General features: G+C 37.7%; 1 protein-coding gene across 5 annotated transcripts in view; it reads left to right on the forward strand.

Moving 5' to 3' along the window:
• ASPH (aspartate beta-hydroxylase) overlaps positions 1-24,505 on the forward strand; it is a 213,079-nt gene extending 188,574 nt beyond the window's left edge. For all 5 annotated transcript variants that reach the window (XM_081265760.1, XM_081265761.1, XM_081265762.1 and 2 more), the window contains 3 exons: positions 5,428-5,519; positions 5,878-6,011; positions 22,851-24,505. In XM_081265760.1, the coding sequence (XP_081121886.1) occupies positions 5,428-5,519; positions 5,878-6,011; positions 22,851-23,001 (377 nt within the window). In that variant the 3' untranslated portion in view covers positions 23,002-24,505. The remainder of the gene's footprint in view (positions 1-5,427; positions 5,520-5,877; positions 6,012-22,850) is intronic.
• Positions 24,506-25,130: the final 625 nt, after the last annotated feature.

Here is a 25,130-nt window from a genome sequence, read left to right on the forward strand (position 1 = left end):
CATAGAAGCTCTCAGGCTTCCCAGGGCAATGCTTCAGAATAGCATGCATCCTTAAGTAACTTCCAGAAAATTTACCAGAGAAAGGTGCTCGGATAAAGTAGAAATATGCAAAGAATTATGGAGATGTAGGAGGATTAAGCAAGGAAGAAAATAATAGAGAAAATAAGTTGGCTGGAGGCAACATTTGACTTTTAAATTTTTACATAGTTTCCTTGTACCTGATTTTCCATGAACTCTCTACAATAATTTCCTATGTTTTTTATTTTATTAGTATCTTTGTTAAATTCTTCCCATGTTCCTTTTTCTTTCCTAACTGTAACAAAGTTCTACCTATCCTGATATTTTAAAAAGCTCATAAAATTGCTTCTCACGGTATTATGGTTTTTAAAATTTCTGCTGGTATATGCTTTCTTCCTTGTTTTGTGTTGTTGTTGTTGATAGTGGTGGTGGTTTTTTAAATCGTTCTTTTAAACCTTTTAATTGGAACTCCTTAGTAAATTTATTTTCATTCTTTCTTCTCTGCTAATAGAGGCATTAAGGCTATGGACTGATTGATTGATGTATCTTTAGATTCATTCCATAAACTGTAATGTATGGTGTTTTTATTTTAGATTTTACTAAAAACAGATTGCATTTCTGTCCTGATTCACAAATAATTTAGAGGTGTGTGTGCGTGTGAGAGAGAGAGAGATGACCATGAGTTTCAATTTGTTGTAGTTCCTTCATCTTTTAAAAATTAATTTCTAGTTTTATTATCATAAAAGAATATAAATCACATAGTTTCTATCTTATGAAAATTTATGAAGGTTCATTGTGGGCTTCTGTTTGTGGTTTTGGACTTTGAGAAAGAATCCAGGAGCTATTCTCTGAAAACAAATTAACAGTGCAAAAAGAGTAATTTTGAAAGCAAATAGTGTCATAGCTTTCACAGAACTGGGAGGAATCTCTGAAGGTACTTGCCATACCAGGTGCTGAGGCTAAGAAACAGAAGAGGCTGTCTTGGGATAGAAGGAGAGGAAGAAGACATGGGGAAGGGAGATGGCAGGACAGGGTGCTACACCAAGAGTCCAAATTCAAAGAGGCCAATGAATATCTGGCTAAGAGAAGACTTAAAGGTTGTCTAATTTAATTAGGAAAGCATAGTGCTGGGTAGTTAAAGTCCATGAAGCTGTGACTGGGCGAGTTTTGTTTGTATACAAACAGGAAGCAAAATCATGGTAGATCTCTGTTCTCCACTTGAATTTTGTCCTCCTCGATATTCATATGTTGAAGCCCAACTCCCAGTGTGTCTATATTTGGAGATATGTCCTTAAAGGAGGTAGTTAAGGGTATAGGAGGTCGTAAGTGTGGGGGTCTGATCAGATAGGATTGGAAGAGGAAAACATACTAGGGATATGCATACACAGAAACAAAGCCACATGAGACACAGAAAGAAGTCTGCTGCCTTCTGTAGCCAAAGGAGAGGCCTCAGAAAAAAACAAACCTGCCATCATCTTGATCTTGAACTTCAGCCTCCAGCACTATGAGAAGATAAACTTCTGTTTAACCACCCAGTCTGTGGTATTGTGTTATTGCAGCCCAGCAGACTAATGTGATCTCTACATAGTATAATCAGTACTGAACTGCAATACGTTTTGGATAATAAGCTTTTCAGAATTGAAGAAAAAAGATATATCTCTAAATCTAAGTAATGAATATTTCTTCACAAATATGTTTTCAATCATGGAGCTGGGGTTGTAGCTCAGTGGTAGAGCACTTGCCTAGCATGTGTGAGGCCCTAGGTTTGATCTCTAGCAACATATATACATACACATACACACACACACACACACACACACACACACACACACAAACTAAATTGCTATGTGAATATCATGGAACATCTATTTTGCCAGCATTTTAATAATTTTCCCAAGCAGTGACTAAAATATAGAGTTAGTAATTATTGCTCAGTCACATTTTCTAGAATCCATGGGAAATGGTATTAACTGAGCAGTTATCTGCTCAGTTTTAATTGCTGAATCCTTCTCAAAAGCCTTGTTCTAGGCAACCACTTTCAATTGATCAGAGTTATCACACAAGATGGAACATGTTGTCATTCTAGCAGTAGAGCCTTGAAACTTTGGAAACATATAACCAAGTCCCTACTTTATGAATATGCCTCATAAAGCATGGCCACATCTAAATGATATATTCAAGTCATTCTTTCAGATCTGTGTTAGCAGTTAGAACTTTTCCTGGGGCCATTAAAAAAAAAAAAAACCACATACACACACACAGAGTTTACTAGTACTTGGAAATTACTTTAAGCTTGCTGAGTGTTCCTCCTTCAGTTACATTGAATTAGCTAGTCTTCCCCTGTGCAAACCTTCTAATCCTTATGTAGCAAGATGCAAAATTGTACTTCAAAGCACAGCATTTGAAAACCACACTCCTAACTTACAGTCCTTCCTGGGCATGTCCCTGTATCTCTAAGCCTGGAATTTTTCATCTGAAAAATGACGTGCCTTGAATATAGGTAGCTTTTTCCTAGGGTCAATGATCTGACATACTGTTTTCTAATACATGACAGTGATACTACATTTTTATTACATAATAGCAACACATTTTCTAATAGTGTTTTAGTCAGCTTTTTTTTTTGCTACTGTGTCTAAAAGATCTGACCAGAACAACTGTAAGGAGGAAAAGTTTATTTGAGGTCTCACAGTTTCAGAGGTCTAAGTCCATAGAAAACCAGCTCCATTTCTTGGGGCTGGAGGCAAGGCTGAACATAGCAGAAGAGTGTGGCAGAGGGAAGAAGCTCACATCATGGTGCTCAAGAAGCAGAGAGAGGGACTCCACTCTCCAGATAGAAATATATACCCCAAAGCCACATCCCAGTTCCCATCTCATCCAGCCACACCCTAACACTTCATTTAATCCCATCAGGGATTAATTCACTGATTAGGCTAAGGCTATAACCCAATCATTTCTCCTCCAAAACTTTGGATTGTCTCTCTCACACATGAGCTTTTGGGGACACCTCACTTTCAAACCATAACAAATTGTAACAGTAATGGAGAGTTGGTCTTGTAGTACAGTAGTGGAGAGGTAGTCTTGGCTGAAAGCTGAGTTCTGAGTGAATTAGATTTCCCAGTTCTTTTTCTCTGCCAGTTACTGCGAGACCTCTCTGTGTGTAGGTACTTCTTCTGTAAAACACAGCACTGGTGTCTTTATTACTGGATGTTGTGGACATCAGATTGGTCAGTCTAAGCATGTGGAGCAGTTCCAAGCCCAGAGTGAGCACTAGGGAAATCTTACATTCTGATCACATGTTAATATTTACAAATACCCGTGTCAACATATGACTGTTGAGCATCTACTGCACAGATTTCTCCCCTAGAGAGAATCTATGTTTTCCAAACAAAAACAACAACAAAAGTACAGGTTGAATATCCCTTATCCAAAATGTTTGAGAAGTGTTTAGGATTTGGGAAATCTTGCATAGACTTTACTGATTGAGTATGTATGATATGAAAATCCAATATTTTTGATCATCATGTTGTCCCTCAGTAAGTTCTGAATTTTTTATTTTAAGGAGGATGCTCAACCTGAATGTGTCTAAAAGTCTAGAGATTCTCTCTGGTCCAGCACTGTCCCCATGGAAATTCTAGTGACATAATCCATTTGGTTACCCATCTATTATTTATCTTTCGTATGAGGCACACCTGTTCTCCTGGTAGCACAGGCTCAACCCTCACCCCTGTGTTTGTGGGAAGTCCAGCTGGCTCTGGTTGCTTTTGAAGCCATTGGCCCCATCAGCCACTGCCTCAACAGCACAGAACCCAGAATGAGGGACTCCTGCCAACCCATCCCCATCATAGGAAGTCCGGGAAAGCTGGAGTTAAAAATGCTCCCTGATGACTTGTACATTTGTATAATATTTGTTCAATTTATCATTCCATTCATTTGAGGTATTCCATTAATATCTAAAAATAACATTTTACTAACGTTTTACTCATAAGAGGTAAAAATATCACCTAGGAAAAATGACTATATAAGTTGTTCTCTAAAGTGTTAAGGTCCATTTGAGGCAAATTCTTCCAGGTTGCATCTGTTGTGACTCTCATTTTGCTCTCAGTATATGATTATCTTAGGACACCACTAACACTAATTAAATAAAATTAAACTCAGCCTTAGATGTAGCAGTCCTTTTGCATTTTGTACAAGGAATTAAAATATTTGTCTTTAAAAAGCAATCCATCGTTTTACTCCTCTATGAGAGCAAATGATGTTGCGAACATTATGAGCACATCTTCCCTAATGAACGGTGATTTTATAGTTGTGAAGAAATTTGCATGGTTCAGGATACTTAAGACTGTCCCAGAATCTTGTTCCTGATACTGCTATTACTCATAGAAAACATCATCTGTCAAAGACTTCTTCATTCTCCACTTTTTAAAAATGTCATTCTCTATCACCATTTAAAGAATGATCTGTAAATGAAATAGTCATTAGATTCCAATTTAAAATATTATTTTGTAACTCTTCACTATAGTCCTAGAATTTAGGTTAGCTTATAGTATAGTGGATTTTTTTTCCTTAGAGAATATATTATTTCCTTATGGTTGGTGTAACAAGTTACCACAAACTTGGTGACTTAAAGAGCACACACATTTATCATCTCACAATTCTGGGAGTCTATAATGGGTCTCACTGCTAAAATTAAAGTATATTCTTGTGGAGGTTCCAGCTTCTAGACGCTTCCCATTTTCCTTGATTTGTGTTCTCCTTCTACCTTCAAAGCCAGCAATGGCTACGCCAAGTCTTTCTTATCCTGTATCACTCTGACACTTCTTGCTGCTTTTATATGGGGCCACTCCAGTTAATCCAAGATAATCTTATTGTAAGGTCAGCTCACTGGAAACCTTGATGCCATCTGAAACTTTAAGTCCCTTTTGCTCTGTAATATAACATATTGACAGGTCCCTGGGATTAGCATGTGGGCATCTTTGAGAGGGACCACTGTTCTGCCTGCCACAGGAGAGACAGTAACTATTCAACATGTGCTTTGCCCCTTAGATGTCCTGAGTCTAACCCAATGCTGACTGGAGAATTCAGATCCTTGCTCTTACAGGCACTGTCTCTTAGGGGAATACCCTTTGTCTTCATGAGTTCACTCCTCCTCCATATTCCTGCAGTGAACTTGACTGTTTATATCACTTACAGTCCAAATGAGATGAGTGTAAGCTTTACTACAATTTCTTTCTTCCTTTTTTTCTCTTTTCTCTGTCTTTGAAACAGGGTCCCGCCATGTTGCTCAGGCTGGTCTCAAACTCCTGGACTCAAATGATCCTCCCACCTCAGCCTCCTAAATTGTGGGTACATGTCATGGCACCCGGGTTGTGATTTGTGTTTAACAGTGGTTCTCATCATTTATTCTTCTAGGAAGAAAAAATGAAAATGCCTGTAAAGGAGCTCCCAAAACCTGCACTTTACTAGAAAAGTTCCCTGAGACAACAGGATGCAGAAGAGGACAGGTACCGAGAGTGTTGTCAGTGCTGGGGAGAAGAGGATTGTTAGGAACAAGGGAGATCTGACCTCTACAAAGAAATGATTCTTTCCTATGAATGCTTCCTTTTTTTTTAACTCACTTATTAATGAAATATAATTTCATGTCATTGATGTCAGAACTGAGGGTGGAAAATGTCCAGTTTTATCACTTTGTGTAAAATGTGAGTGCTTTCTTTTAGTTTGCTTCACAAAGATGTGAATATAAATTGTGAGTCTTACAAAGATTCTGATCCAAATTTCCAGTAGTTTTGTACTGTCACTTTAATTTAGCAATTGCTCCACATGTTGACAAATGGCCGATCGAGTGTCATATTTTCTATGCAGATCAAATATTCCATCATGCACCCTGGAACTCATGTGTGGCCCCACACAGGACCCACAAACTGCAGGCTTCGGATGCACCTGGGCTTGGTGATTCCCAAGGAAGGTTGCAAGATCCGGTGTGCCAATGAGACCAAGTATGTTTCCTTTGTCATTCATTCTCTCTATCTCTCTCTTTTATTTATTTATTTATTCATTTATTTTTGTGTGTGTGTGCATGGTGCTGAGGATTGAAACCAGGGCCTGTGTATTCGAGGCAAGCACTTTACCAACTAAACTATATCCCCAGCCCTCCCTTTGTCATTTCTCTCTCCTCCATTACCTCTTAGGATGAGTGTTTGCTCCAACAAACCTACATCCACACTCTTCAGTCTCTACCTATTCTTTGTGCTTCCTGCTAGTCTGGAGATATTCTAGGACTGATCTTCTTGGTCATTTCTTCCTAGAGCACTCATGTGGCAGCTGAACCTTCTTGCTTCTAAGCAGACTTGCATTCAGAGTCCAGTAACATGTACTGAGCCATACATAATTGTGCATTATGCTAATGGTTTGACAGCGTGAATTATCCATAAATACAAGAAGTCCTCCTTCTTGAAGAAAATGGCTCGTGATGTTTACATTTTGCTCTACAGGAGACAACATGGTGCAATGGAAGCTGGCTGCCTTTTTTCAAGTCCCAGCTCTGTAACCTAATCCTGTGTAACCTTGGCCAGTTACTTAATACCATCAAATCTCAGCCACCTTGCTTATGAAATCTTCAATGATATTATCTACTTTGCAGGGTTGTTAGAGGGATTAAAGGAAATAATGCCTACAAGGCACTTAATCCATGTTCTAGCCTCAGCAGGGAAGTGGTGAAAGTTAGTTCTCCTTCTCCCCTCCCCCTTCCTTTCTTAATCACAGCAGCTTCATTCACAACTCTCTGAATGAACCACACTTGTTCTGTGCCTATTATCCTGACACTTGCTTCCACTGGAAAGTCTGGCTCTTCACCTGTTAGTTGGCTTTTTGTCTCTGAGATCAAAGTACCCGACAAGAACTGCTTACAGGAGGGAACGTTATTATTTTGGCTCATGGTTTCTGAGGTTTTAGTCCAAGGTCAGTTGACTTCCATTGTTCTGGGCCTGAATCGAGGCAGAGTATCATGGTGGCAGGACATGGCAGAAGGAAGCTGCTCAGCTTATGGTAGCCAAGCAGCAGAAGGAGAGCAGAAGCTGGGGGAGAGGGGATGTGGACAAGATATAGTCCCAAGGCATGTCCCCCGTGACCTACTTCCTCCAGCCATTCCCTGCCTGCCTACACTTATCACTCAGCAGTGTATTCTAATTACTAATTCATCCAATGAATTAATCCACTGATGAGGTACAGCTATCATCATCTAATCTTTTTCTAAAAGGCCTACCTCTAAACCTTACTGTATTGGTACCGTATTTTCACAGTATGAGATTTGGGGGAAGGGCAATTCCAGATTCAAACCATAACATCTACCCAAAATAAACTCATTACTAAGATCCAATTTAGTTTCATAAAAATAGAACCTGTCTTCTGACTTGTTGGAATGTGCATACTATATCCCCTTAGTGATCTTGCTACTCTTTGCTATTGCTTTTTATTAATTAGCATACGTTAATTTTTCTCAACAAGGAGCTATAATCTCCTAGAGATCAGAAGCTGAGTTGTGATCTTGATAGGCATTTCTCATTGGATTTAGTAGAGGTCAGAATAGAGGGTGAGTGTTCAAAAGGATTCATTTGGTTGTTGAAAGATACCTGTCCTGGTTTGACACAGCAGCACAAGGGGCTGAGGTTGAGGCAGAGATGAATCATGCTCTGCTCTCCCAGACATCCTCAGATTGGCAGAAAACAGTGGATCTAATGCCTTGTGAGCCATTAGAATGGCATAGATAAAAATGATATGCGTGGATCAGTGAGAAGGGAACTCACTTGCATTTGAGGTTTGAGAGTTTTGATAGTGGTTGTTTTTAAAGACAAGAGGGATTTGAACATTGAAAACTGAGGAAGTAGCACATTGCAGATCAGCATCTGTTAAATCACAGAGGCCAAACTCTACCACGCGGCCTGCGCAGTGGTTTCATTAATGAGGTTCTAGGCATAAAGTTAGTTAGAAGAGATCAAAATAAAACACACAGACAGTACCTTATTTATATTGCTAGGTCCGAGACGGCTCACCTCTCTGGTTCCCACCTCTAGCCGCCCAGCAGGGCAGCGAGGATTACTCTGGGCTAGCAGGAGAGAGAGAGAGTGAACACGCCGGGGAGTAGCCTTTTATTTGGGGAACAAGAGATTCAGGGGAGAATTCCAGCCAATGAAGGTTGAGGGGGGGCTGCACTCCAAGGTCAGGGTCAGTGATTGGGTCCCCGGGGTCAGTGGTCAGGCACACCCCCACACAGATGGGCTCTCTCATCAGGAAAGGGTCGGGAAAGCTTCGACAGAGCCAAAGCGCCTCAGGCCCTTAACGGGAGTCACCCAATCACGTGTCAGAATGGCTCCCCACATCAAACATTATGGGCCAAATAAGAAGAACATTGAGTGGTTTAGCAATCACCAGTGGAAAGTACATAAAGAGTAAGGCCAGAAAGTAAATGAATATGTTAGAGGTTCAAGGGGAAAAAAAAGTTCAAGAAAAAGAAAAAGAGTTAAGTGTCTATACTTATTTTACTAAATCGCTGTTTGGACAAAATGGTATAAATATCTAAGAGTTGCCTGGAAACAGAGTTCTGGCACTCAGGAGAGAAGTCCAGTGTAGACAGAGAGATTTGAGAGGTAAGCTTAGCAGGAACTTCTAGAAGAAGCTTGAAGGACAATTGAGTGATGACTAGAGGGTAAAAAAAAAAAAAAAAAAAAAACTATGAAAACTTCTCATCAAGCCTTCAGAAATTCAGTTTGGGTCCACAGGTTATTTCTGCCAAAGGGTAGAGGGACAGGGATGTGGCAGGAACCCAGAGTATATATAAAGAGGAGGTGAAAGGATGATTTGGACAAAAAAGAGGAGGTGAGAGGATGATTTAGAAGCAAATTTGGACAAACTAAACACTAAGAGCATACGGCCATGAAGATAGAAAACAGCAGGCCTCATCTTCAAAGTCGTACTTATTGGTTTTAGAACTTGCATTCACTTTTGTTCATGCTGAGCTTCTCTCTCTCTATCTCTATCTCTTTCTTCCCCGCTTCCTTCCTGTCTTCCTCTTCTCCCTCTCTCCCTTCCAACCTTTCATCTCTCCTTTTCTTCTTTCCTTCTTTTCTGTTTCTTGTCTATTCTGGTTATAAAATACTGAATCCCCTTGAGTACTGGCCAGGAGAAGGAAGGTATGAAACTGATCCTAGTCTTCAGGATTTTCTCCTGAGACAGGAGAAAGCCCAGATTGGAAGAATGAGTGTGGTGGTCAAGCAGGGGAGCAAGTGGACAGCACCACAGGCTCAAATGTTAAGTCCTTGAGAGCCAAAATTCTGGGAGACTTTTCCAGGAGCACATCGGTAGGTTCATTCCCTGCTCCAGACTTCCAGCATGACCTCATGACCAAGCTCAAAAATGAAAACCACTGCCAGCATCTTCCCTGAAGTTTAAAACACTTCCAGCTTAACAGTTTTCACCTATAGTTTCTCACAGCTCACCCAGAAGGGGAGCTTGAATATGAACCTTAGCTTAGCAGCCTCTCAGCTTCTGTTACGCTAAAATGCAACCTAGTTCAAGTGACAGTAAGGAGATACTGATAGCAATAATTTGAAGATGGTATACTTTGAAAATTCATGGTCATTATGAAAAAACACTTACTACCCACCTGCCTATTTAGAGGACAGGGAAGCAAGTTTGTGGAGGATATGACCTTTCAGGTTCTCTCATGCCTAAAAAGCCAGGGAGTGCCATGCCCCTGTGTCCCATCATGACTTCCTGTCAGTAATCCTGTTCCACATCTCTTTTTGCACTTGCAGTAAGCCATGTTACATCTTCCTCCTCCTTAATCCATATTTATATTGGTACATTATGATTGTACATAATGGTGGGGTCTGTGTTACATATCCATACATGCACATGATATTACAGTATAATCTGGCCAATATCATTCCCTATTTCTCCTTTTCCTCCCCTCCTCCCTCCCACTGGTCCCCTTTCTCTATTTTACTGATCTTTCTTCGACTTTCGTGAGATTTCCCCTACCTTTCTTTTCCTTTTCTCTCTCTAGCTTCAACATATGAAAGAAAACATGATTCTTGATTTTCTGAGTTTGGTTTATTTTACAACATAATGTCCTCAAGTTCTGTCCATTTTCTTGCAAATGAAATATTTTATTTTTTATGGTCACATAAAACTCCATTGTGTATACATACCACATTTTCTTTATCGGGTCATCTGGTGATGGATGCCTAGGCTGGTTCCATAAATTGGCTATTGTGAATTATGCTGTTATAAACACGGGTATGCATGTGCTGTTATAGTGTGATGACTTTAATTCTTTAAGATACCAAAGAGTGGGGCTGGGGATGTGGCTCAAGTGGTGGCGCGCTCGCCTGGCGTGCGTGTGGCCTGGGGTTCGATCCTCAGCACCACATACCAACAAAGATGTTGTGTCCGCCGAGAACTAAAAAATAAATATTAAAAAAAATCTCTCTCTCTCTCTGTCTCTCTCTCTCTCTTTAAAAAACAAAATCAGTCCTAATATGGGCTGAGAAAAAAACTAAAAAAAAAAAAAAAAGGATACCAAAGAGTGGTATAGCTAAGTCCTACGGTAGTTTCATTCCTATTCTTTTGAGGAAACTACATACTGATTTCCATATGTAAAAGTGTTCATTTTTAAAAATTTTGTCTGATGGCCCTTTATATTTTTTTCTTTTGAGAAGTGTCTATTTAGCTAATTTGCCCACTTATTAATTGGGCTATTTGGTTTTTTAGTGTTACATTTTTTGAGTTCTATGTATATTCTGGATATTCATCCTCTCTCAGGAAAGTAGCTAATAAAGATGTTCTCCCATTCTCTGGGTTCTCTTTTCACATTCCTAATTGTTTTCTTTGCTGTGCAGAAGCTATTTAATTTAATATAATCCCATTTATTAACGTTTGGCATTATTTCCTGAGCCATAGGTGTCCTATTGAGAAAGTCATTGACTGTGCCTGTGTGTTGCAGTGTTGACCCTACATTATCTTCTAGGAGTTCATAGTTTCTGGTCTACTTCCAAGGTCTTTGATTCATTGTGAGTTGATTTTTGTGCATGATGAGAGACAAGAGTGTAGTTTCATTCTTCTACATGTGGATAACCAGTTTTCCCAGCATAATTTGTTCAAAAGGCTATTTTTTTCTCTAATGTATATTTTGGCCACCTCTGTCAAGGACTAGATGACTGTATCTGTGTGAATTTGTCTCTGTGTCTCCTAGTCTGTATCATTTTTCTATCTAACTGTTTTTATGTCATACCATGAAATTTTTGCTACTACCATTGTGTTGTATAATTTGAAGTCAATGCCTCTAACATTGTTTTGTTGTTGTTGTTGTTATTGTTTTGACTTAGAATTGCTTTGACTATTCTGGGTCCTTTATTCTTCCAAATGGATATTAGGACTTTGTTTTCTAGTTCTGTGAAAAAATGTCATTGATATTCTTGATGGGAACTACATTGAATCGATATATTGCTTTTGGGCAATATGACCATTTTAACAATATTAATTCTGCCTATTGTGAACATGGGAGATATTTCCATCTTCTTGTTCCTTATTCAGTTTCTTTGTTCTGTGTTCTGTAATTTTCATTGTAGAGGTTGTTTACCTCCTTGGTTAAATTTATTTATAGGGTTTTTTGTTTGTTTTTTTTTTTTTTGAGTCTATTGTGAATAGAATTGCTTGCCTGATTTTTTTCTTCACAGATTCATTATTGTTGTATAAGAAAACTATTGATTTTTAAAGCTCATTTTGTAACCTGCTACTTTGCTGAATTTGTTTATAAGCTCTAGCAGTCTTCTGGTGGAACTTTTTGGATCTTCTAAGTACAGGATCATATCATCTGAAAATAGTAATAATTTGATTTCTTCCTTTCCTATTTTTATACCTTGTATTTCCTTCTTTTGCTTAATTGCTCTGACTAGAACATCTGTGTATAATATAATATATTTAATATTCAATATAATTCTATATTGAATAAGAGTAAAAAGAGTAGACATCCTTGTCTTGTTCTCAGTTTTAAAGGAAATGCTTTCAGTTTTTCTCCATGTACTGTGATGTTGGTTTGGGATTTGTTGTACATGGACTTTATGATGTTGTGGTAAGTTCCTTACATTTCTAGTTTTTTCAGTATTTTCATCATGAATAATGAGTCTGAATTTTGGCAAAGGCTTTCTCTGCATTTATTAAAGAGTCTGTGATTTTTTTCCTTAGTTCTATTTATTTGATGAATTACATATATTTATTTGCATATGTTAAACTATCCTTGCATCTCTGGAATAAAACCAACTTTGTCATGATGTACAATCTTCTTAGCATGTTGTTGAATACAATTTGCTAATTTTTATTAAGAATTTTTACATTGACATTCATCAGAAATATTGTTCTATAGTTTTCTTTCCTTGATATATCTTTTGTGGTTTTGGTATGAGAATGACACTGGCTTTATAGAATGATTTGGAACTTATTCCACCCCTTTCTATTTCATGGAATAATTTAAGAAGTATTGGCATTAGTTCTTCCTTAAAAGTCTGGTAGAATTCAACTTTTAATCCATCTGGTCCTGCGCTTTCGTTTGCCTTAGGCTTTTTATTACTGTTTCTGTCTCACTACTAGTTCTGGTCTGTTTAGATTTACGGTGTCCTCTTCAATTCTGGCAGGCCATATGTGTCTACAAATGTATCTATTTCCATTAGATTTTTCCAATTTATTAGAGTAACATTTTCAAAATAATCTCTAATGATCCTCTGGATTTCTGTGGTGATTTCTCCTTTTGCATCTCTAATTTCATTGACTTGAATCTTCTCACTTTTTCTTTTTCCTTTAGTTAGTTTGGCTACAGGTTTATCCATCCTGTTTGTCTTTTCAAACAACCAACTCAGTTTCATTGATTCTTTGTATTTTTTTAAATTTTCTATTTCATCAATTTTGGCTCTGATCTTAATTATTCCCTTCCTTCTAATCATTTTGGAATTGGTTTGTTCTTGTTTTTCAAGGGCCTTGAGATGCATCATTGGTTATTTATTTGAGATCTTTCTGATTTTCTTATAGGGGCACTCATATCTATAAACTTTCATCCCAGAACTATCCTCATTGTGTCCCAAGTATTCTGGTATATCATTATTCTCATTTGATACTAAGAATTTTTTATTTTCTCTTTGATTTCTTCTATCATTCATTCATCATTCAAAAGTGCATTATTTAATCCCATGTGGTATGTAGTTTCTGTAGGGTTTTTTTTTTATGTTGACTTTTAATTTCATCCCAGTGTGATCAGATAAGATGTGAGGAATTGTATCAGGTTTTTTTTTTTTTCTAACAGTTGTTTTGTGGCCTAAAATACAGTCTATTTTTGAGAAGGTTCCATGAGTACTGAGAAGACAGTGAACTCAACTGTTGTTCAATGAATCTTTACCATCTTCAACTATTCTCATTCAGTGGTGGTTAGGTTGGGCTTTATAATTCATTATAGAAATAATGTTTCTCATAAGAGAAATGCGTTAATTCAAGTGCTGTGTAATATTTAGTGAAAATACCTAGTTATCTGAAAAGTAGTCAGTTTATAAACTCAAAATCAGACTTACATATAAAATCATTGTAGAAGTGCCATTAGTGTGAAAGGAGAAAAACATGTACCAAGACATTAGCCTTCCTTGTTCTAGACAATGGGAAGCAATTTTTTAGACCATGTTCTGAAATTATAATTCTGAGTTCTTTCAACCTGCCACTTCCAATAATGATAGAGGGAGAGACAAGTGCTCTGCACTTATCTACTCCCAAAGAGTAGGTTAACTGTAGAACTAATTTGTACACTGTAGTTTTTAGGCATTAATAAGCATATTTCTGTTTCTTCAGGGCCATGAGAACAGCATGCAAAAGGGCATGTTGTTAAAATAGTCCATCACTGCAAAACAGTGCAGCTGTAACTGATGATGAATTTGTAGTTCTGCAAACTTTGTAACATAAATAAAACAATCATTCCAAATTCACAAATGCCTTTGGATTGCAAAACCGATACATGACCCTTGTACGCAATTTGTAAAGCACAGAGAAAAACGATAAAAAAGGATTATTCTTTATCCCAATACCCAGAGAATCTGCCCAGATTCTCGTCAATGCTATATGTGCACATTCACAATGATTACAGATATAGTATAATATGTATTGTGCCAATAATAATAGCTGTGCCATGCAGTTCTAAGCACTCTGCATTATGTTCACTCATTAAGTCTTACAACAATCCTCTGCAATTAAGATCATTAAAATTCCTATTTTACAGCTGAGAAGACTGAGATATAAAGATGAGTTTAAGTTTTGTCCAAAGTCAATATTAGTATGAGTTTCCTAGGAATGTCATAACAGATTACCACAAACTGCATGACTTAAAGCAATAAAAATTTATTCTGCCGACCAGAATCTGAAATGAATGTGGTCTGTTCCTTCCAGTGGCTGTGAGGGAGAATCCATTCCTCTCCCCTGTCTCCCAATGGCAGCTGGCAGTCCTGGGGGTGGTACTTGGCTTGTAGATACATAGCTCTGGGCTCTGCCTCTGTATTAACCTCTTCCGTGTACCTTCTCCTCTTCTCTTCTTTGCTAAGGACACATATCATTGGATTTAAGGACCAACCTAATCCAGGATGATCTCATCTCAAAATCATAAACTTGATTATATCTGCAAATTCCCTTTTGCAAAATTAGGTTCTGGGTGGATCTTTCTTCTGTGGGGACAGCATTGGCTTTTAGCTCACTACAATATTAGAATCAGTCTCATCCCAGGCTTTCTAGCTTGGAATTCTATGTTCCTACACATAACCTCATGACATATATATTGTTGTTGTAGAATGAGATCATGCTGCATGCTGTACCTTTTTTTTTTTTTTTTTTTCCGGTGCTGGGGTTGAACTCAGGGTCTCCTACATGCTATACCTGCTAGGCAAGTGCTCTGTGACATTGAGCTATACCCTAGCAATCTTCACTTCCCCTGACCACCCCTAATACTAGGGATCAAACCCAGGACCTTGGACATGCTAGGCAAGTGCTTTACCACTGAGTTATACCCCAGCCCTCAGGCTGTAGTTTTAAGATGATCATTGTGAAATTTTGGATGCCAGTTTTCATTTCAGACAGTTGAGTAACGGCAGAGAAATCATCTGGGAAATCTCCATTTCTGGGCCCAGGGCAGGCTGTGCTTTGTCAGGTGTAAGATGAGCTCATTATCAACTTTGATCCGGAGCCGAATAAACTTCAGCCAGTGGGTAAACATGCTGCCAGTAAGCGGAAATTGTTACCCTACAGAGTGACTGAGTTATGTGAGCTTAGGGGCTTCTGGACAGGAAAGCAATTCCCAGTCTCTAGGAGGTCCTTCCAAAACTGAAACTGTGCCAAGCAAATGACCTGTGACCTCACAGCTCTCCTGGAAACTTCCTTGCAGCCCACAAAGTACCAGTCTGAGATGTTGGATGAGACTGACAGGTAGCTGGGAAAGCACATGTTGGCATTAGTGTGTCACTGAATGACAGTGAAGACAGGAATTGGCAACCAGTCATTTAATTTATCTCTGAATTGCTATAGAAATAATGCCTTTTTCCTATAGGCCTCAAGCATTTTATAACATTTTTTCATTAATCTCTCAAGGTTCCAACTAGGAAGATTATATAGAAGTCAGGCTAAAAAATTTAATGGTTAAGAAAAATTTAATTTTTTAATCCATCATAAATTGTTCATAGGCGATATTTATTTTGTTCTGTTTTCACAAAATGAGAAGAGCTAAGTCTTAAAACTTCCAGATCACATTATAGAAGTGATAAATTAAAAAATCTTTTAGAACCAAATATATTCAATCCATCTTCCTTGGTTTGTTTGTTTTTATTTTTTATTTTTTTAACTAGATGGGATGTTTTCCTGAAGGTTTACTTGCTGCTGAATAGTAATATTTTGTCCTCTGTCTTCCTGCAGTTGAATAACTTGGTTTGTTAAACACATCATTAAAGTGTGTAAGCCCTGTTCTTTTAGAGGGGAGAGGTGTTTATTGCTCTTCCTACACACAAGTAGCTAGAATTCACACACATGCATATCTCCTCCTTCAAAGGGATTGGCAGTTCCCACACTGAAAACGGATTGTAGTCCAAGCATTTGTTCATGGAAATAACTTGAGAAGTTGGAGTCCATTTTCCTATAGCAGTAGTAAATGATGTGGAAGCTCCTGGGTCAGGTCCCAAAGACTTTTTAACTCATGATTTTCTTAATAAGGCTCTAGAACCAATGACTATATGTAATAATGTTTCTGTGGGGAAAATGCAACAATACTGAAGTCACACGACTTTGCTTTCCCTCTTACTAAGTTCAGCTTTGCACAACTCACACAATCTCACTAAGCCTCAATTTCCTCATCTATAAAATGGGAAGAACAAATGTGTGCATTTGTGTGGTTTTGAGAATTAAAATAATCCATATGAATGCACTCAGAACTGTATTTCCAAGTGTTTTGTAGAACATTCACTCTGTATATTTGAACTTTTATTATCCTCTTGTCTGGCTGCTACAGAAATCAGGACATCTGTCTTTGATGTTCCAGGGAGCAAGTCCAAGCACTCCTGCAATATTGGGGATGGGTATTGCCACCTGAAATGTGACTGACTGGCATGAGAAGAGAGGCTTGAAGGAGTTAGGAAAGGGATCTCTCTCCATGAGGGACTGAGAGACTGGGCTCCACACCAAGCAGTGTCCAGAGAGCCTATAATAAAGGCCCTAGAAGTAGAAGAGGTTCTTGGTGATGTTAATCACTTTTTTTTTTTTTAGAGAGAGAGAGAGAGAGAGAGAGAGAATTTTTTTTTTTTTTGGTAGGTGGACACAACACAATAGCTTTATTTTTATATGGTGCTAAGAATCAAACCCCGGTCAAGCCTGTGCCAGGCAAGTGCTCTACCACTGAGCCACAATTCCCAACCCCTGTTAATCATTTTTTAGTGGACTGATTGTGTGTGTGTGTGTGTGTGTGTGTGTGTGTGTATGCACGTGCGCACATGCCATGCCATGGGTGGGATCCGGGTCTTCACATGTGCTAAGTATGCAATCTCCCACTGAGGTACATCCCTAGCCTTGTACTCTTTTGATGTTAAACAAAACGACAAATACTATGTTTATATCTCAGATGAAGATTTGTTAGATATATTCTGTAAAATGTAATATGAAGCATGAAGTCCTAACCAAAAATGTGGTGCAGAGAATTAATAGAATTTTAATACTGAAAGGAGTCTTAGAGTCCATCTGTCTGCCTCCGGTGGGGAAACTGAAGTACTCGTTAGCAACAGTCATAACGAGAACACAGGTGTCCTAGCTTTCAGAGAAATGCTCTCTGCAGAAAAAGAAAGTCTGTGTATATGAGGAAGAGAGAGAGTTCTAAGAGGAATTGGTGATAACACCATTTAACATTTCACTTGCAGTGTGTGTCAGTGTTTCCAGTGAAGTCAGAACTAGGGAACTTCAGTAATCAGAATTAATTTGAGCCGTGTTCCATTTTTGTTTTAATTTTTCCTGAGCTCTTGACCCTATCCTATATTCCACTTAGCAGGCTTAAATTACTTGCTGGCCACCTCAACTTGGCATCTACAAAGACCAGGACTGTTCCCTACAACCATGATCTTACACTCAACTGTTGGTCTGCCGTGAAGCCAATCTAGGGACTTCCTACTTAGGATCAGCCTGTCACTGAGAGAGCTGGACTTGTCTCTATGTGATTACTTTGGTTGAAAATTGAAACCATGTCCTTTGTCTACTCACAACATTTTAGCAAAGGTCACTGAATATTATCTATTGAGGTTTTAGGTGGAAGACTCTGTGGCCACCTAGTACCATTACTTAGCATTATTAATAATAATCAATGGTAATTCTCTGGAAAATTATAGCCATTAAGTATGCCCTGATACCATTATATCATTATCATTAATTACAATTATAATAATTTGAGAAATTGAGGGCTGTTATAATATTACTTAATTGCATGACCACATATTCTTTTATCTTTTGAAAAACCAAGCGTAGACTTGATGGCAAGACACTCTAACAGTAAGCCAAGGTAGCCATCCAGCCCCCTCCACCTCCACCCCTTCCTGAGTCTTCAGAGAAGGGTTCTGGGACCTCTTTCAGGATGAACTCTCAAATTCCACCCCTAGTAGTTTTGCTGTTTTTTAGCTCTTGTATGTTATGATTTGACTGTAATTTAATTATAATTGGTGGAGCTTTGCTCACAAGGCGAGTGGCCTAAAAATTCTTTCTTTGCCTTGTAATGAGCCTTTGGTTTTTATTCAGATGAAATATGTAGATGTTTGACATCTTCATGCTCTGACTCTTTCTGCTGTGTGAACCCTCAGCCTTTCTCAGGAAGGTGATATATGTCTGGTTTAACCCTGGAGTCATTCCAGTCTAGATATGGCCTGGGTGAGGTTTTCCTGTCTTTCCCTTTGCCCTTTTAGGTTAATTGTGTCTTCACCGTTATTTATTCCACCTCTAGTAACTGAAGGGAGACACATTTTTTTTAAGTATTCAAAAGTAAACTACATTAAGTAATGAAGTATCTTTGCTATTTTTCTAAAGAAATGTAGAAAAGAAAATTAAAGGACAAATATAAGTCTGACACTTTCCAATAGAGTTTTGTAGCCCTAAAAAAAATAAAAAGGGACACTCGCACATTGCTGGTGGAACTGCAAATTATGCGACCATTATAGAAAGCAGTATGGCAATTGCTCAGAAAACTTGGAATGCAACCACCATTTGACCCAGCTATCCCTTTCCTTGGTCTATACCCAAAGGATTTAAACTCAGCATACTACAGTGACACAGCCACATCAACGTTTATAACAGCTTAATTCACAATAGCTAAACTCTGGAACTAACATAGGTGCCCTTCAACAGATGAATAGATAAAGAAAATATGGTACATATATACAATGGAATATTATTCAGCCTTAAAGAAGAATGAAATTAATGGCATTCGCAGGTAAATGGATGAAGCTGAAGAATATCATACTAAGTGAAATAAGCCAATCCCCCCAAGAAAAACAAAGTCTGAATGTTTTCTCTGATATACAGGTGCTAATTCATAATAAGGAGGTGGGGCTACAGAAAAATAGAGGTACTTTGGATTAGGCAGAGAGAGAGGAGTGAAGGGACGGGAGGGAGTATGGGGGTGGGAAAAATAGCAGAATGAATCAGACATTATGACCATATGTACATATATGACTACATGAGTAGTGACTCTGCATCATGTACAACCAGAAGAATGAGAAGTTATACTCCATTTATGTATGATGTGTCAAAATGCATTGTACTGTCATGTATAACTAATCAGAACAATTTTTTTAAAAGCCATTTAACAACCCTTTGTAGTACTGCCAAGATTTCTTGTTTTTTTTTTTTTTTTAAAAAAGATTAGTTAATGGATAACACTAATCCATACTTGACTTAATATATCTGAAAAGCCACAAGCTAGTGCTTCTTAAGTCCCACCCTTACATGCACTGGTGTTCCATGAAGTGACTAGTATGTTCCAATGCTAATAGCTTCTCCCAATTCACAAGGAACTGAACTTAGTAATGGAATGTTTAAGGTTTGTAAACATTTCTCAGTCTTTGGTTTTGTTACACCATCAGAATCTAGTGAAAAGCATCACTTTGTAAAAACTAGATTTTTCTATTTAGTTATTATAGTTACCTCCAGTGTTTGAAGAACCACTTGTCTTTGCTGCACAAAATATACTTCACAAATTCTGTAAAGATTCTTGACGTGTCCTCGGTTGCCTTTTTCAGTTTTCTCAAATGAAGTCTCACGAGGAGTGTCGTCAAGGTAATGAATTCTTGGTAGCATTACACTACTTCCCAAATATTTCACCTCTTTTATTATTTCCCTATTTTTTTCTATACCTTCTTCTTTGTTTTAAAACCTCTATCATTAGCTGAATTTCTGTTATGTGCCAATCATATGCCTCCCAGGTCGCTGGGATTGCAGGCGCCCACCACTCCTACTGGCTAACACTTTATTATGAAACAGGCTTTGCATTAGATAATTTTGGCCAGTTGGAGGCTAATGGAAGTGCTCCGAGCTTGTTTAACATAGATTAGGCTAAGCTATGATGTTTGGCAGAGCAGGTGTATTGAATGTACTTATGATTTAGAGTATTTTCATTTTATGGTGGGTTTATCAGGTTGCAGCCCCTCTGTAGGTCAAGGAGCATCAGTAACTCACCCCAGGTCACATAAGCAATAAATGCTGGGGCCAAGAGATTTTAGTGTTCCTTCCTTCAAAGACCATAACTTTTCCGTTAGGTTAAGTTCCTCTCCCCACTTTCTCTTCTGCCATATGATCGATCCCCTTTGTTTTTCTGTTTCTTTTTGATTTACATACAGTACAATATGCATATCATAAGAGTTAACCATCTTAACTCTTAAGTGTCGGGTGTAGTGACATTAAGTTCATCGACTTTGTGCTATAGTCATTACTCCATATTCAGAACTCTTGTCAGCTTGTAAAACTGGAACTTTGCACCCATTAAACACTAACTAACTCCCTACTATCTCCTTCCCTCCAGCCCCTGGCCACCACCATTCCTCTTTCGGTCTGTGATTCTGACTACTGTAGGATCTCACATAAGTAGAATTATTTTGTGACTGTCTTATTTCAGTTAGCATAATGACCTCAAAGTTTATTCATGTGGCAAATGTCAGAATTCCTTCTTTGTCAGGAGGATAACTATTCCATTGTGTGTGTGTGCCACATTTTGCTTATCTGTCTATTCACTGACGAATACATGAGTGGCTTCTGCCATTTGGCTCTTCTGACAGTGCTGCTGTGAACATGGGTGTTGCCTTCTGTTTTGAGTGCACATTTCTCTTCTAACTAGTAGGCTTATCTGGGACCCATTGCCTATTCCCACTGACAACACCAAAACTTAGAAAATGACTGCCTAACTGTTTAAGCAATGGGTCATTCCCCTCTTTATTGGGAGGGACTAGGTATTTGTAGTTTTCTTTTCAGGTTTGGTTTTGCATGATAATGATTGTCATTTGCTTCTGAGTCTATATTTCTGTCCTTTGTTATCCTTGGATGGAACTCTTTATACCTTCAGAGGACTTGTGTCAAACAACCAAGAAACACATATTTACTGAGTGCAGGACATTGGGGGAAGGTGGTGTTGAGACAGTGCATAGTCAAGGGGAGTAGAGAAGTGGAAAGCAGAAGTAGAAGTTTGGTTCACAACTTCAGTGTATCTTTAATTTGCAGGTATTAGGTACTTTATCAGTTACTTAAAATAATTTGTAATGCTTACTGTCAAATTCCTTCAAAGGAGAGTTATTCTCTGATGGAATGATTTTGCCTGTCCTTCTAACCCTCCAACCTGGGACATTTGATAATGACTGGAAACACTTCTGATTGTCACAAGGGGTATGGGACATGGCACTGCCATCTAGTGGATGGAGGCCAAGGATGCTAATAAACATCTTCCTGCATAAGACAACAGAAAATTATCTGATCCAGATATAATCAATGCTGAGCTTGAGAAGCCCTGCAATATGTAATATTGCTCAATTTATATTGATAATTCATCTAGTAAGGAAAATAAAATGACACCAGTCATTTTCTGAAGAAAAGTGTCTTTGTGATAATATGGTTACTTGAAATCAAACTATCATTTGTCATGTTATAAATATGACTATTTACTAATGCAGAATAATTTCAAATGCTTAAGTGAAACTTTAATTAATCTATAGAAAATTAGTGAAAATTTCACTATAAAAGCATAACTTAGCATTTAATGTATTAATATCATAATTAATATATATCTTAAAAGTAATATTCACTTTATAAAGAGATGATCATAAACTCATAGCTTATAAACTTACTTTGGATTTGAAAGACAAAGTAAGACTCCGGCTGATATTCATCATGTAACTGGTTCCTCCTGCATATTCTATCTGCCTATTGCTTTGTTTAGACTAACATTATATTTAGATCCTGGTCCCCATACAGATCACTTAGGAGGAAGTGCTAGAGGCTCTATAGGATGTTTTGTAGCATTGATTTAAAATATTCCATGGATAACCCACTTGCATAGCAGATGATACTAAAAATATAAACAAAATTCATTCCCAATCTGCCCATTTTTCTCATCCAGAATACTAGTGGGGAAACACCTCATTTGGTTATCTACTTTCTGGTCACTGGATTTAAGGCTCATTTCTTCCATAAAATGAAACTTGAACAAAGAAAGGAGTTAAAGAATCATTTGGAGGTGTGTAGTCCATGAAGTCACTGATCAGGAAGTTGTCCTGTATGGAAGCCACCAGGGCATGCATGTAAATGCTTACCTGACTAAACAAGCATCTCTTAGGACTGGCTGGAATAATTACAGGGCTTGAAATAAGAACAGAATGCCTCATCACCTATCCCCTGCCCTTTGCACAACTTCAGTGTAGGGCAATGAAAATTGATATTCAAAATAAACATCCTGAAATTATTTATTTTTAATAAATAGTTTAGTTGTAGAGATACACAATACATTTATTTTATTTTTTTATGTGCTGAGAATTGAATCCAGTGCCTCAATAGGTCAGGCAAGTGCTCTACCACTGAACCACAACCCCAGCTGAAATTCTTTCTTAATCATCAAGGGAAGAATAAATTCAGGCTTAGTATCCTGATTCTGTCTGAAAGTTTGTTATAAAAGGGGCTTCCTGCATGTGGACAGTAATTGATCCTCAGATATCTGAACCCCCCACCACAAAGCTCTACTCAAAGCCCATGTTTGTCTGTTCCAGGACATGGGAAGAAGGCAAGGTGCTCATCTTTGACGACTCCTTTGAGCACGAGGTGTGGCAGGACGCCTCGTCTTTCCGGCTGATATTCATCGTGGATGTGTGGCACCCAGAGCTGACTCCCCAGCAGAGACGCAGCCTTCCAGCCATTTAGCAGGAATTCATGCCGACTTGGGACACTCTGGAGAGAGGCTACCTTTCTGGATCCCTTTGATGTGGAGATAGTTCAAATACCATGGCTCTTAATTCCCTCAACTTGCAGCCTGAAAAACTCTGAGCTTCCTCCCAGGGTTAAAAGACACGAAAAGGAATATTTGCTTCACTGCAATTCATTTAGAAAACACCCTGCTGTGTTTCATCCCATGACAGTACTGATCATATGCCCATATTTAGGGCGAACACTTGATAGCTTCTACCTTGCCAGCCAAAGATATTTTTTCCATACAGAATAACGTCTGAATCAGTGAACAATAAGAACATATGTAGAAACTGTGAATTGCTTAAGTTTGTAATTTTTCTATGCATTTATATTTTTCTAAGGTAGCTAAACTATTTTGGCATTACGTACCACTACTTTTTTGTCGACTTTAATGACAAGCTTTGCAAATGCTTTACTTCTAGTCATTTTATAGCAAATTTCCTGGTGAACTCAGACTTCTTTATTTTAATCTTTTTTTTTTTTAGTAAAATCACTCATTAAAATGGCCATTTTATTTTCCTAATGCTAAAGAGAAAAGTGTAATTATGCCTGTATCTATGACCTGTACTGATTATTGCCCTTGAGTCTGTTTACTTCTTTATCTTCATTGAGCTCCAGTGTTTGCTCTGCTTAGTGTGCTAATGGTGGAAATATTTCAAAAATCTTGCTGCTTTCTAAAAGAAATTTTTTACATTGAAAAAAGGACATGAAATATTTTATATTATGATATCAAAATGTCACATGTAAATTTTTTAATGTCAAGTATTAGGGCTTGCTGCAAATAATGGAAAATGTGCAGAAGTAAAAATTCTTTCAAAGGATTAAGTCAATAGACAGTGGCAAGAGCCTCTCTGCCTTCTGTGACATCATTGGTTGGGAATCAAGAGTGTTTTCACCTATTGTAGATCTGAGTGAATGGCAAGAAGATAGCACTTTCCATTCTTTAGATGGTTTGCATATAAATTTTGTAAATATGGAGTAGCAGAGTAGATGGTTCCCAGGAATGCTAGGATCTTTGTGCCAAGTGTAGGAGGTGAGATTGCTTTCCGCTTCGAAAGAATTTGAAGAACTCTTCCATCTCCCTATCTTGAGAAACTTCTGCCATTTAAACATCATTTTTTAAATAAAAATTAATACCTATATTTAGTTTTAATGTTACCCATAGCATAGAAATAACTATTGAAAGTGATCTTGCTTGCGCATTCCAAAGACAATCAAGTCAACAATGTAATAAAATACGAATGCATTTGATTTTATGTCTTTAAAATTAAAGCAAAAAGTGTTAGCTATAAGAATGTAATGATATACCTGCACTGAATTCTAAGCCAATATGAACAAAAATGCTACAGAAGTGGCACATAGGTCACTGGTTTCATGTACAGGTAGAAAGAAACACTTGTGCTTTCTTTCCCCTCTAATGACAAAGGAAGAGGCTTTATCTTGTTTAAAGAGTAACAATCTAATGTATGAAATATGATATGTCAAGAGCTTTGTAATGTTGTGAACAACCAATAAAAAAATAAAATTAAAAAAAATAAAATAAAATAAAGATATTAAAAAATTAAAAAAAGAGTAATTCTTTAATGCTGAAAGTGAACTTTTTTCCTTGACCTTAATGGCATTAACTTTTGATAGAAGGGCTTGCAAAATATTTTTCGTGTTCCTAAAGTATTTGTCCTGTTACATTTTGACAGTGTTCAAAAATCCCACTAAACCAGATGGAGAGACATGGGAGGACAAATATCAAAATTAATTAGAGAAATAAAAAGGCATTCGTGTTCTTCAGTATTTATTAAACAGAGGAAATGACTGACAAAGGGCAATACAATCCAGTGTTCATGTAGTAACATTCATGTCACTTACTGAATTTGGTTTCCTATGTATATTGCATACACATAAAGAAATTCAAACCATAAGTTCTGATTTTTTGAACCATCATCTTACATTCATTTAATAAAATTCTGGAAAAGAGTAAAAACTAACTCTTAACTTGGCAAATATAATGTGTTATTTAAAATTGGGTCACTACAATAAGATTCTAAATATTTCCAAATGAAAAGCCAGAGTATTATTACTGCCGCAAA

The sequence above is a fragment of the Spermophilus citellus genome (assembly GCF_964194105.1).
Source record: "Spermophilus citellus genome assembly, chromosome: 14".
Classification (NCBI taxonomy): Eukaryota; Metazoa; Chordata; class Mammalia; order Rodentia; family Sciuridae; genus Spermophilus; species Spermophilus citellus.